At 44.5% G+C, this 14936-nt stretch overlaps 1 protein-coding gene across 4 annotated transcripts in view; it reads right to left on the bottom strand.

The window, feature by feature from the left end:
* LVRN (laeverin) overlaps positions 1-14936 on the bottom strand; it is a 78302-nt gene that overhangs the window by 47364 nt on the left and 16002 nt on the right. For 2 of the 4 annotated variants that reach the window (XM_070377205.1, XM_070377206.1), the window contains exons 2-5: positions 8837-8979; positions 8573-8620; positions 7401-7540; positions 2687-2813 (exon numbers count right to left, since the gene is read on the bottom strand). In XM_070377205.1, coding sequence (XP_070233306.1) covers positions 2687-2813; positions 7401-7540; positions 8573-8620; positions 8837-8979 — 458 coding nt within the window. Of the gene's footprint in view, positions 1-2686; positions 2814-7400; positions 7541-8572; positions 8621-8836; positions 8980-12615; positions 12821-14936 lie in introns of those variants that run through there. The other 2 variants (XM_070377207.1, XM_005901950.2) reach the window with 2 other exon arrangements.

Below are 14936 nucleotides of genomic sequence, written 5' to 3'. Positions count from 1 at the left end.
CTTCTCCTCCTGCCCCCAATCTCTCCCAGCATCAGAGTCTTTTCCAGTGAGTCAACTCTTCGCATGAGGTGGCCAAAGTACTAGAGTTTCAGCTTTAGCAGATGGTTACAAGTTAAGAAAAAATAAAAACTTAAAAGGGAAGTTGCTATTTTATAAGTTTGCAAATCTTAAACACCTATACTTACTCCTAAAAGCATCATGATGTCACTTTTTCTTTTAAAGCTTATAACAACCTAAACAGCCAACTCCACCAGCAGCTGTAACAGTTTTTTTGTTTTGTTTTTAAATGACTCAACCAAAAGTCAAAGTAATCAGGAGACATTGGTTCATCTTTCTCTTAAAGATCCAGGAATAGAGAAACTCTATTGTAATCAGTTATCCATCAAAAGGCAGTTTTGACTAAGCACCACCTACGCGAGCTCATAGAGCAACACTGGGTCGGATGCTGTGAAAGATACAGAAAAAAAAAGTGCCAACATAACCTTGACTTCCAGGAGCTGGTAATCTAGCCAGAATTTACATGGAATTATGGAACTCATTGAACATATTTTTCCCCCCACCAAAAAAAAAAAAAGCTTACTCTTTACTAGTTTGAGACAGGGCCTTCCCTTGTGGCTCAGTGGTAAAGAATCTATCTGCCAATGCAGGAAACGTGGGTTTGATCCCTGGGTTGGAAAGATCCGTTGGAGAAAGAAATGGCAACCCACTCCAGCATTCTTGCCTGGAGAATCCCATGGACAGAGGAGCCTGGCGGGCTACAGTCCATGGCGTTGCAAAAGAGGCAGGCATGACTTAGCAACTAAACAACAATTCTGAGAGAAGCAGAGTCACAGGCTCAGAAGGTACTTAAAAAGGACAGTCCAGACCCTGACCCTCAACTTGCCCTTGACCTAATGCAGAGATGATTAGGATCTAGCAGCTCAAGAACTTGAATGCAGGGATGCACAGGATGCTGTGGAAGCTTGGGAGAGAAAGAGTCAGGGAAGACTTCCTGGAGGAGGAGGCACTGTGTTGAGAAATATAAGAATCAACAAGTTGGGTAAAAGGAAAGGCAGGATGTGCAAACTGAATGTGCAAGAGCCTGACCGAGAGGAGGAGAAGATGAAAGTGTAGAAGAGGACAGAGATGCTGCTAGAGCAGCCCTTCTTCTCTGAGAAACTGTCAAAAGCCCCGAGAGGTAGGCGAGAGATGCACTGTTAAGATAGGGTGTGAACTTTGGACTTTATCCCCAGGGCATTGGGAAGCCACAGAAGAGTTTTAAACAGGGAAATAACATGATCAGATTTTGCTTTGGAAAGATCCCTCAGGCCTCAGTGTGGAAGATGAACTGGAGGAGACAGGAGGGACGGTGGTCAAAGCAAGGTCAGTTGTGGTAGAGACTTTGGTGACGTGAACTAGGGAGGATGAGGGGGATGGGGAAGAAGTGGGTGGAGGTGGAGATAATAAGGAGGTGACTTAACTGGATGGAGGAGATGTTTTGACCGACGAGGATATCAAGAATAACTCTGGACTTCTCCTTATCTAAATAAAGATAAAGAGAAATTTTCTTGCCTAGACAAGGGTCATCTTGAGATCTTCTGGCCACAGAAGTGCCAGAAACTTGGTCTCCATGCTCAGATTCCTGTTGCTGCAAACTGTCTTTGTTTCTTTCCTTCTTTTTCTAGTTTTTTTTGGCTGTGCTGCGTGGCATGTGGGAATCGAGGATCTTAGTTCCCTGGCCAGGGATCGAACCTGTGCCCCCTGCAGTAGAAACTCAGAGCCTTAACCACTGGCCTGCCAGGAAAGTCCCTGCCTCCAACTCTCTAAATGATGGGTATAACCTCTGGGATCCACGAGCAGGCCATGGCTGGCCCCTATTCCTTCACTCCCCGTCCCTCCTCAGCCAGAAGGCTTAAGCGGCAGAGGCCCTGTCTATGCAGCATTCGGGAGCCTGGAGCGCCCTAATTTTTACTCCCCACCTTCTTCCACTGTCTGCCAGTAAAGGCCAAGTATACTTTCCCTCAAGACTTCAACTAAATAGCCTTTCAGAGGAACAAAACACACTGACATGATACCCTCAAGCGAGAGAGACAAAACATGGAACAACTTTCTGAGCTGAGCAGCTCACATAATTTTAAGGACATTCCATACCGATCTACGAGAAACAAAATGTTTACATATTCCTTTGAGGATCATATTCTGTTCACACATGATTCCAATTTTATACAATAAAAATTCACTGATGGGACCCCCAAGTCCTAATCCAATGACTCACAGCTAAAGAACATATTTTGAAAAAAACAACAAAACCTTCCTAAAGGGAACTGGAGTAATTCACGCAAGCGGTTAAAAGGATCCAGAACATTGCACTGCATGCTCTCGGTGTGAGATGAAAGGGCAGAAAGCCAGGAAGAAGGCAAGGTCTGGAGGAGGTAAGCCACCAGTGAGCACCCAGGAGGGATCTGAAGCCGGGAGCCCTCTGAGCACCAGCTAGTCACACGGCACCATGCAGAGAAGGAGCAGACAGGCCTCTGCGTGTTTAGGAACGTGTAGGACACAATGATGGGAAGCCAGCAGGGCTGACTCCAAAACAGCAAAAACAATAAAATGCCAACCGGTCCTTGGAGGCCCATCTAGGTATCTTTTGATCTCAACCTAGAGCACCCATAATAGGAAATCAAACACATTGTAAGGGAAGATACCTCACCTGTTTTTGGAAGAGGGTAACTGATATTAAATAAATCCTCCAGAAAAGAGAAGATGGGACCTGTGATGTTCAAAGCAAAATCTGCATTTCCATCTGCGATGGCATCTTTCCGGGCCCAGATGCGTATCTAGACAGAAACAATTAAGCAGTGATTAGGAAAAGCAATATGTACAGTGATTTTGGAAAGTGGCAGCCTGCTTGCTCGGATTTCCTGATGCTCTGGAGCCAAAGGTTATCTTTTCAGAAGAAGTTGCATGATAAAATGTTTACATGTGTCCATGCAATGAGAAAAGCCCTGGAGGCTATTCATTAAGTTGGGAACAGAGATTCTCCAGAAAGTGTGTTATTTCAATCTTTTGCAATAATGTGTAAAACTTTTATAATTCAAAAATAATCCTGGTTGCAGGGGGTGGGGGTGGGGGTCTTCCCTGGTGGCTCAATGGTAAAGGGTCAGCCTGCCAATGCAGGTTTGATCCCTGATTCAGGGAGATCCCACAGGCTGTTGAGCAACTAAGCCCGTGTGCCACAGAGCCTGTGCTCTGGTGCCTGGGAGCCGCGCTGGAGGCCAAGCTCCGTAACGAGAGAAGCCACTGCGATGAGAAGCCCGCACACCACAGCGAGAGAGCAGCCCCACTAGCAGCAGCTAGAGAAAAGCCTGCATAGCAACGGAGACCCAGCATGGCCAAAAATACATAAAAAATAAATTAAAAAAAAAAATCCTGGGGAGTGCTATCTACCCCCACAGAAAACATGGATTCTATATTAGAGCAAAAGGGCCCTTTGGATCCTAGCTTCCCTTTTCAGGACATATTTCCAGTGATTCAAAACAGAGTTGGGCAGTTAGCAGGGGTTACACAGTATAAAAATATGAAACAAATGTGAATCATGCAAATTTAAAATGATTTGTTAATAAAAAACATGAGTGCAAGTGTGCTCAGTCATGTCCAACTCTCTGCAACCTCATGAGCTATAGCCCACCAGGCTCCTCTGTCCATAGGATTTCCCAGGCAAGAGTACTGGAGTGGGTTGCCATTTCCCACTCCAGGGGATCTTCCAGACCCAGGGACTGAACCAGCATCTCCTGAACTTGCAGGTGGATCCTTTACCACTGTGCCACACGGGAAGCTCCCAAAACATGAATAGTCCCATCTTATTTTCAAAATTTGAAATAAGGTTAATTTCCTCAATTTTAAAAAGTTCATCAAAAGTCTCATGACTTCTACAGTTACTGAAGCAAGCAAATTATATCCTCTGTATATGACACTTCCGTGTTAGCAGTAGATGGAAAGAAATCTCTGCCATGTTTTGTTAGTTTAGCGTGACTGTATTGTTATTTGGGTGCTTGAACTTGTTTGTGTTATTTCGGTGACTAATTTGATGTTGTTTTACCATCCATTGTCATTTTATTTTGAAATCATGGTACTCCTTCAACAATACCATCTGAGCACTTTTAAATGGAATTGCTGGTGTCAGTGCTTAAAAACACATCTGAAACACCTAACTCTAGAATGAAAGTTAGCGAGGAGGGAATTAAGATACTCGTCCTGATTGTGAATGCAGTTAATTTGAGAAAGAGCTGTCTACAAAACACAAGAGACAATGTGAAGAAAACGAAAAGCAGCACAACGATATCTGCAGATCGCTGTCCCCCAACCAGACGTTCACTTGTCTTTGCTTTTATTTCTGCTGGAAAGTTTGTCTTGCGTTTTGTGACTTTTGAATGACATGAGGTCTTCGGTACGTGTTTTAGAAGCCTCCCGCCTGGATCCTCTCCTTTCTTCCAGCCTCCTCCCACCCCAAGGCCTCAGTCCTGCCCCTCCACTACCGGCACCTGCCCTGTCTCAAGCTCTCACCTCCAAGGCAAAGCCAGGAGGACATCTAGACCAGAGCCCACACTGCTGAGTGAAGGCAACAGTCACCACATTCAGGATAATACACACATATTAACTGTAGCCTTTTGGGAGGGAAGGCTGTCATAAAGTGTGTATATAAATTTCCAGTTTACAAGCCTCCTCCCACAAATGACCACTCTAAGCCACAGTGGAGGCAAATGATGATTTCAAGCTGTTGGGGAGGGGCAGGGCAGTGAGGATCACAAATACGTGCGGAACATTTTGAAGAAAAAGTTCCTTCAAAATCACATCTAGCCCACCAGTGTGTCCTTGTGGTCCTGATTAGACCCAGCAGACCTCAACCTCTAAAGGAAAAATCTCTTTACACGTGCACATGTGTGATAAATTCAAAATGTTATTTCTGAGAAACAGAATATTTCCTGCTGTATCAGGAAACGAAGATGTTACAGTCGTCAATGATTGCAGCCCTCCCGAACGAGCTGAGGAGCCCCGAGAGAACACAGGAAGGTAAAGAGCACCTGGCCGCTAGCAGCCATCAGACTGTAGCCACTCCCCATGGTGAAGCAGCCCCAGGAAGCTCAAGGTGTGAAAACCACAGGGTACCGGTCCCAGGTAGCTGACGGTTCACGTCCCTTCACGGCTGCTGTAACTGTCGAGTGAAAAAATATAGCAACCTAAAAGTTGAGAGTTATGGCAGAAATTTTTAGGGCTTCAAGCCCGGGAGACAGCATCTCAAGCAACCAGAGAGAACTGCTCTGAGGAGGCGAGGGGAGGAGTCAGATTATATAGAAGTTCTGCAACAAAGGGCAGGTAGTCTGAACATCAAAAGATTACTGTTAATTAGAGAAAAAAGCCCCAGACATCCCAAGTTAAGGAATTTAGCACTTTCTATGTATGGGAAGATGCAAGAGTCTGGGCTCACTGGAATCATTCCTTTGATATGTACCTCAGCTATCTGTGGCAGACATCCTGTGTATTTCACATCCTGAGCTTCCTTGGGGCTCACTCTAGGGAATGGCTGTCATCTAATGGCTGCTAGATGACAGCTATTCTTTTCCTTCCTGAGTTCCCTCAGGGCTCACCAGCTCACACTGGAAGGCTGCAATTGCTGACGACTATGACATCCCTCTCTACTGATAGAGCAGAAAATATTCCATTTCTCATTTCCAACCTTAGTTATGCGTGTCTTATATTTATCCTCATGCCACGCATGAACCACATTTTCAACTTTGCTAAATTTTTTCTCTTATTTAGGGAGTCCTTTTTGTAGAGTCTGGATGCTATTCCAAGAGTACAGTCTGGTTCTTGTAGAGTATATGGTGAATTCCTTAGCTTTCCAGAACTGAGTCATAGCCAAACACAACATTCCACTGATAAACTCATCCCAAATTTCAATTTTCTGGCTAAGACCATTACTTTCTTAGGCATGTTCCATTTTCTCTTTGCTTCCATGGCAGCTTTCTTTTCACGGTGACCTTTCATGAAGAAACAGACACCATCCGTTTGTAAGAATTATTCATGCTGTGCAGCAGCATTGAGAGCAACAAGCCAACGGAGATGCGGATGCTTACAGCCATCTCCATCGCTCGCGAGCCCCAGTCACTCCTTCATGTCAGGTACAAAGCATAGGCTTCCACACCGTGTCTGAGTGCATTTATCAATACACGTCATGAATGTTTGACTTGGCCCAAGTTCTATCTGTGAATATCAAGGATCTACCAGTGATTACTCAATAAGGGAAATCAGGCTGGAGCCAACAGCTGAGGGTGATAATGAGCTGTCCTTTGCATCTAATGCAAGATTATTCATTCATCCTTCGGACAAGGAATTTTGAGCAATTCTCCCCTGGTGATAAGAGTTGGTTCATCCACAGCTTCCTTATCTGCACAAGCCAAAGGCACAAGCCGGGAAGTTCACCAGCCCAGGAGACAGCCTTAGCCTGATGAGGTCCATTTGCTTAGAAAGAACTGGGCCTAAGGCACTGGCCCTACCTACCTCCACACTCTAGCATAGGGAGTGACGTTAAGTTACGTTAAGTCACTTCAGTCGTGTCCGACTGTGTGTGTGACCCCATAGACGGCAGCCCACCAGGCTCCCCCGTCCCTGGAATTCTCCAGGCAAGAACACTGGAGTGGGTTGCCATTTCCTTCTCCAATGCATGAAAATGAAAAGTGAAAGTGAAGTCGCTCAGTCGTGTCCGACTCTTAGCGACCCCATGGACTGTAGCCTACCAGGGATCCTCCATCCATGGGATTTTCCAGGCAAGAGTACTGGAGTGGGGTGCCATTGCCTTCTCCAGTCCATAAAGTACTGTTACAATCACGTTGATATTTTCCCAAAGGATTATTATGTAACAAGGGTACAACTGGGTGAAAACTAGGTGTTCCAGGACAGAGCACCTACTTCCTCAACTCTGGGTTAGTGTTCATACCCAGCAGGCCTGGTCCTTCATAGGGACGGTGATTAACCTGCCTGCAGCATTTCAGCCAGAGCAGCTGCCTCAGCTGGCATCAGGAGCAAGTAGGCAAGGTATACAACACATAACCTGAGTTTCAAGATGCTGGTGTGGCCCCTTGCCCTCTTCTCTCTGTGCTCTGAAAGGCAGCGAGGGCCTGGGAAGAGGGGGCTCAGAACCTGCGTCTAGGGGACGTGAGGCGCAACCTTCCATAGAAATCCCTCCGCCCCAGAGGGAAGGGCTGCGCTCCGCTCCGCAGCGTTTTGCTCAGAGCAGTGACAGGGCTTGGGGGAAGAACTAGGAGAGGTCCGCGGGGGGTGCAGGCCCAGCCCCCGAGGCGAAGGAGTGCGCGAACAGTCCGCAGCCAGCACAAACGTCCCGCACCTGGAGGGCCTCCCTCACTCACCTCCTTGCCCCTCTCGATCCTGCCGATGTGCTCATAGTCACAAATGACAAAGGCAGCTAAGTAAGTGGGCATGTGGGGCGTGGTGTGAAAGGTGGTAACAGTCCACTTGCTTCCGTTCACATCTTCTTTCTCAGACTGACCTAAAGAAATTGATTTTAGTCCAAATCACTGTAAATGAGCAATAAGGAACACAGTTTGAAACAATTTGCCAAGTTCGACGACCACTCAACTACCATCTTCCCAACCTCTCCCCACGGTTCAGTGGCTCGGATTTCTCTACCTTCGAGCTATCTATTAGGAAGGCCTAAGGACAGTGTCGGGCTTCGCTCCTAGCTCCGTCAGTAGAGAATCTGCCTGCAATGCAGGAGACCAGGGTTCAATTCCTAGATCAGGAAGATCCCCTGGAGAAGGAAATGGCAATCCATTCCAGTATTCTTGCTTGGAGAATCCCATGGACAGAGGAGCTTGGTAGACTACTAAACCATCACCACCAAGGACTCGATTCTTGGTTCTGAATTAGCACCATGAATAATGTGGTCTGGGTGGAGGGCAAATCCGTGAGCAGCTGTCAGTCAGGCCCGTGAGCTGCTTTCTCTTTCCATCCACTGCTGTTTGCTACTCCAGCCGGCCTCTCCATGGCAGGTCAGCAAGGTATAATTCTGCCATTCTCAGGTTTGGGGCAGGTCCTCAGTGGAGTCCCACTGGGGTCTCTGAACCTGAAATCACAAACTGGAAGGCCTGAGCAGGCCGGGTGCTCAGTGTGAACAGGCTGATGTGCAGAACAGGGCGGGGTGGGGACCACAGGGGCAGCCTCTTCTCACCTGCAACCAGACTGGCATGTAGGAAGTGCAGGGCCAGTGCTGTTAGGTGGTCTGAGCTTCCCAAAAAACTAAGAATTTTAACTTTTATGGGAAATATCAGAATTTTTAAAAGTTGCATACTAATTCAACCAAAAGAAAAAAAAAAAGTGCTGTGAGCTAACAGCAAAAAAAAAAAAAAACCTGAAACTAACAAAAAACCCAAATCTATGTACCAGATTTAGACTAAGTCCACTAGCTTGCTATCATGAATGATTACAAGACTGAAACCCAAATTAATGGGCAGACAGGATACCAATGTATGAAAACAGTACAATGTTCCCAGCTCCTAATACAAAAAGGATCAGGATTTACCATCGTCAAGATGTGGGTGCTGACACGTATCCCGGGTGGCCGCCCTCTCTGGTTATAATATACCATAATTAAAATACGTTCTCAATACACTGCCAAGAAAATCTACTGTTGTAAAATCTATTACAGAGTTAAATACACACACACACACATATATATAAAACATGTAATACACAAATATACGTGCACATATAAAAATATATAAGTATATATTTATATAAACATATAATTACATATAGATACAAGATGATAGAAAACATTACTTACTTAGCTTTGGCATGTTAGAAAGGGCCACATAACGTGGATGATGAATGACTGTAATATTAAAAGTTGCCTTCAGAGCTGGCTCATCAAAACAAGGAAAAACATTCCTGGCAAATGTTGGTTCCATGTGAGATGCTAACAGGGCCCTGAAATATATTTGGGGGACAAATCTACTTATTTTTATCTTAAACCAAGGGAAGCAAATGTGTATATATACTTATATATATACACACAGAGAGAGAGAGATGGATTATGGCTTAAAATTATCTGAAGAAAGGAGCTGGAACGTTTTCCCCTCATCTTCCTTATTCCCCTTCCCATAATATACACAAATTCCAGTTCTCACTACCCCTGAGATTTCCTGTAAGACCTAAAATACAAAAGAACTCTTTAATTTTCAACCACAAAATAACATTTACTTCATTACATCATATGCCTTTAAAACCTTTTACAAACAAAATAGGAACAAATATGCAATGCCAGGCTTTTGAGAACCAAGGATTTTTTTAAACTAGGATTAATTCTTTGGGGATGGTCTAGCTTTCATTCCCCACCAAAGTGCAAGTCAGAAGAAGAATGTCTATATTTTTATCTTTTTCTCACATGTTCCTTCTTTTTCCTGGTTGGAAATTTTAAAAGGTTTTATTTTGCATACCCTTGGTGCTAAACAATATAGACATATCCCAACTGAACAAAACAACTTTCATTTGCATATGGGTGGATTTATCGAATCCCTCATCCTCTGCTGCCCTCTTCTTCTGCCTTCAATCTTTCCCAGCATTAGGGCTTTTTCCAATCAGTTGGCTCTTTGCATCAGGTGGCAAAACTACTGGAGTTTCAGCTTCAGCATCAGTCTCCATCAGTCAGAGGATGCCACGGTTAGATAGTATCACCGACTCAGTGGACATGAATCTGAGCAAACTCCGGGAGGTGGTGAAGGAAGGGAAACCTGGTGTGCTGCAGTCCATGGGGTCACAAAGAGTCAGACACGACCCAGAGACTAAACAACAAGAACAACAATCGGATCCTTACCGCTCCTTCCTGCATCTTCATGGAAAAATTCCAAAGTGACATTATCCCACAGTGGACTGGTGATTTACGGGGAAAAGCTTAGGAACAAGAGTACCCTGAGGAAATATGGAGGTTGCCAGTTTCACCCTCTGTAAACACTGCTGGAGGCTGACAAGACCATGGGTACTTTCTCCTCCAAAGAAATCTGAAGTCTCATCAGCCCATTTTCCAAGACTCTGTGACCTGGGAATTGCTTTCAGGTGACAATTACGGATGCTAAATTCCTTTTTTTCTCCTAAGGTGCTGAGACTTAATGTCTCTCATGCTAATGTCACTCCAGCTTCAGATCCAGTTCTTCTTTTTTTTTTTTTTAAATGTGGACCATTTTTAAAGTCTTTAAGGAATTTGTTACTGTCAACTACAAATTGGCACTTCCCAAGAGCACCTCCTAGCGACTGAACAACAAGAGCATTTGCCAAATGCCTATGTGGAGACTGAACCCTGTGCAGCTGCAGCTGTTGACCTTCAGCAACTGCGGGGGGAGTTCAGGGTGGAGTGAGGCGCTCTGTGCTCCAGGGAATCTGGTGGAACAGATCTTTCAGTTCAGTTCAGTTCAGTCACTCAGTCATGTCCAACTCTTCGAGACCCTGTGGGCTGCAGCATGCCAGGCCTCCCTGTCCATCATCAACTCCCAGAGCTTGCTCAAACTCATGTCCATCAAAATGGTGATGCCATTCAACCATCTCATCCTCTGTTGTCCCCTTCTCTTTACACCTTCAATCTCTCCCAGCATCAGGATCTTTTCCAATGAGTCAGTTCTTCATATCAGGTGGCCAAAGTATTGGTGTTTCAGCTTCAGCATCAGTCCTTCCAATGAATATTCAGGACTGATTTCCTTTAGGATGGACTGGTTGGATCTCCTTGCAGTCCAAGGGACTGTCAAGAGTCTTCTCCAACACTACAGTTTAAAAGCATCAATTTTTCAGCCCTCAGCTTCCTTGATAGTCCAACTCTCACATCTATACATGACTACTGGAAAAACCATAGCTTTGACTAGACAGACCTTTGTTGGTAAAGTAATGTCTCTGTTTTTAGTATGCTAACTTGGTCAAAGCTTTAGTTATGATAGTTTAGATCTTTAGTTAGATATTTTCAGGAACTGATTTCATGATCCCAATCCTTGCATCTCTTCGTATCTAGAAAATCACTAAATCCCTTCATGGTGACATCAGCTCCTCATGACTAGCAGAAAGCCTTTTGTAAAGTAAGCGCTTGATTGTATTGAACTTTGCCTTCACCAAAATCTTATATATTGACCTTCCACCATTGCCTCTTTGGAGCAGTCTCTCAGAGCTCTCTGATGTGCTGTCTCCCGAGCGGCAGTCCTCATTTTGCCCCCAATAAAACTTAACTTGCAACTCTCCAGTTGTGCATTTTGTAGTCGACATTATGATAACGGTTTTTGTGTTTTGGTTTTTAGGGCATTAGGCTTGGGGGATCTTAGTTCCCCAACCAGATATGGAACCCACACTCCCTGCCTTGGAGGGCAAAGTTTCAACCAATGGACCCACTGGGGAAGTTCCAGCCCAGTTTTTAGATAAATAAAAGGGTGAATTCAACACAGATACCTTGAAAGCACAGCCCACCCATCATCCGCCTCTGTAAATGCCTCCTCCACCATGAAAAGAGCCCTGTTCACATGAAACTTTACACAGTTTTCAGAAGAGCGCACAGAACAGGGGCACGTTCAAACGTTTCACATCAGCTAGTTTGATGGGCTCCCAGCGTCACAGTGACAAAACTGTAATTTTCAACAAGCCTATTTGGCTTTATTTGCTTTTTCCAACTTTATTACACTCTTACTTTCACAGGCTGAAAGGATTTGAGGCTCTGACAGCAGCCACTTCGGTTCCAAGACTCTGCTCTACGTAATGATAACCCTAAACTAGTTACTTACCCTTGCCGAACCTCAGTTTCCCCTTCTAGAAAATAATTCCACTATCTCTGTTTCATTATTAATTGAGGCTTTATATTATTAGTAACTGAATTTAGCAATAAATGATCTGTGAATTCTCCTCTATTCCTTCTACTCTCACAAACTGTTCTTGATATAGATGAACTACAGAAAAATTCAAGGAGGGATAAATTACAGATTGGGGTGGAGAGTTGGAAATCACTAATTACAAATGTATCTAAAAAGGTTCCATCATTTTCCCATACAGCAGAAATTAAACACAACATTGTAAATTAAAAAAAAAAGGGGGGGGTTCCAGAGATCATAGGTGGCCATAAGCTTAATATAAACCATGTTTGTCTCCCCAGTTAATTTTAAACTACCAGAAATTAGGGATTATATATTTTTCCTTTGTACGATTTTTTAAAACTTGGCAAAAATATGGGTTCACAGCAACTATTTTCTCAGCCTTGGAGTTACTACAAAGTAAAGGAAACTTGATATTAATATATACAGAATAATATGAAATATTTTTGTAGAGTTTGCCACATGCCAGATTGGCATTTATTTGCTTTGTAGTATTGGTTGGTATCTTTAAAGGGGATGGGATAAACTTTAAAGAGGATGGGAAAGATTCAAGTACCGAACAATACAGTAAAAAGAAAAATGGAGCAGGGGATTCAGCAACCTGAGTCATGGCTCAGGACCTGCAGTGTAAACGTAGTGCTGTAATGTTGGAAAAGCTGCTTAAACGCTCTGAACATCCAGTTCTATAAAATGCAGGGATGGGACTAGATGAGTCCGTAAGTCCACTTACAGCTCTAAAACTGATTCCAGCAGAGATGAAGACTCCAACGGGAGAGAAAAAAGAGCCCATGAGGTGGCCATGACTGAGCCATCTGGGATGGTGACAAACAGCCCCCTCAGGAGCTTTCACACATGACCTTCATTCAGAAGATCTATGAGCCTTCTGAAATAGCAGGATACTTTGTACAAATGGTGATCTGTCAGCATGAAAAGTGCAACGTAAGGTGAAAAAGCACATTCAGTTATGTAATACACGCTTATATATTTGGAAAGCCAACACATGCCTGTTGTTTTTGTAATGGAAACTATAGAAAATACAGCTTGGTAACGTCTCTTCTGCTGCCATGACTTCCCAAAACATGCAAATCTCAAGGAGGTGGCAAGGTGGGGAGGAGGGAGAAAATCAGACTCTTCAAGGAGGTGGGGAACTTTCATGCTCACCAGAAGGAGCTGCAGGTTCAAAAAGACTAGGAGACACAAGCTTAGGGAGTCACTGCGTTAACAAATCAAGCATCAAGGGAGTCCTTCCAATTCCGTGATTAAGGTCTCCAGAGAAGTGAAATGAAAAACACTTGGGTTTTACTCAATTATTTCCCTCCCTGGTTTCATACAAACAAACAAAAAGGGGGAAAGCCTTACAACGTAGAGCCATTCTGGCTAATTCTTAAACGCAAAGGTCAGTGCCAGCCAGCATCACACACAATCTGGTTATGCCACATCAGGACCCAAGGTTGATATTTATTTCCCTTCTCTCTCTGCTTTGGATTCAAGCAACCCTGTGAGGATATCCTGGTCTCAGAAAACAGAACCTCCACCACCCTCTCCTCCCTGCAAACCTCACTGAACCATGCTATTATGGTGCCTATGAAGTCTGGGTTTACAGTGGTCAGCTGGGGAGAGAGTTAATTTTGGAGGATTTGTCTCCCAGTGGCTCAGTATTGCAAAGCCACTCTCCTGCCCTCTTGTACAGCCAGAGATTTGTGGACTCACCACGTTCTTGTGCTGGAAAAAGTCTTAGCAGGCAAGATACGCAATGCCCTTGGGGATCCATCTACTCTCACAGAAAACACACCCATTCAGTACAATATTTCACTCCAAATTATTTCATGAACGCTGTCTGCCTACAGCTCTAGTTAAGAAGTGCTAAATAGCATGGCTGGTTAAAGATAAAATAAGATGCTCTGGAGCATTTTCCCCCGCCCTGATTTTTTTTTTTTTTTTAAACACAGTAACAACTCAGAAACCAGAATGTTTAGTAAAGACAGATGGTACACCACTGGACTGTGGTTCAAGGATCGGCCCATGAATCATGTTTGTTTATTACTTATGTAATACGATCTTAAAACTGAAGGTTCCACCAGACGACAGAACATAATAGATGTAAAATTTCAAAGAAAGGCACCAAACCGTGTTATGGAGATTTTGAAAGTAAATGGCCTCAAGAGCCTCCGAGCCAATCTCGGGATTCTCAGCTCCACTGAGGACACAGAAGAAGGGTCAGGGAACACAGACAAGAGTGATCAGAGAAAAGATTCCTTGATGGGGAGGGACATTGTGCTGCCAAGTCGTCCTGCATTCAGGCAGCGACTCTCTAAGCCTGAGCTAGGCAGAAAAAAATCCCTCAGAGAGCAGAGAAAGTGCTTCCCAAGGCTGAGAGACTTCGTGTGTGTGTGTGTTAGTTTCTCAGTCACGTCCAACTCTTTGGAACCCCATGAACTGCGGCTCACCAGGCCCCTCTGTCCATGGAATTCTCCAAGCAAGAATACTGGAGTGAGTTGCTATTCCCTTTTCCAGGGGATGTTCCCAACCCAGGGATTGAACCCAGGTCTCCTGCATCGCAGGCGGATTCTTTACCCACCAGGAAAGCCCTGAGAGAGAGACTAATTCACTCTTGAGAAAGCTGAAATTGACACTGGCTGGAGTCGAACTCCTATCAGGTAGGAATCTATACCGACTGTTTTGGAGGCAAAACTAGGAGAGTGTTGTCTTGCCACCCACATCAGGCTTGGGCAAGGGATGTATGAGTGTTCCTTGGAAGAGCTGTGGTTCCTGACACACACAGTGAGCCAGTATGAAGACTGCCTGGGTTCTGTCCAATAGAGCCACTTGGAGGAGTTTGGAGATGCAGTACTGTGTATCTAGGGCCTGAGGAAGGAGTCCCAAGTGACCATCAGAACAGAGAAATACAAGAAGCATCCTGCAAGGACAAGAGAATTGTAGGAGAAAAAGAAACAGTGAGAAAGCTCTGAAGAGTCTGGGAACATGACATCTCCAGGGAAAAAGGCCTGTGCTAGACCAGAGTGAGACCAAACAATGAGAGTACCGGTTTGA

Source organism: Bos mutus, chromosome 10 (genome assembly GCF_027580195.1).
Source record: "Bos mutus isolate GX-2022 chromosome 10, NWIPB_WYAK_1.1, whole genome shotgun sequence".
NCBI classification, from domain to species: Eukaryota; Metazoa; Chordata; class Mammalia; order Artiodactyla; family Bovidae; genus Bos; species Bos mutus.
The sequence above is the reverse complement of the archived record's forward strand: the minus strand, read 5'-3'. Positions and strand labels throughout refer to the sequence as shown.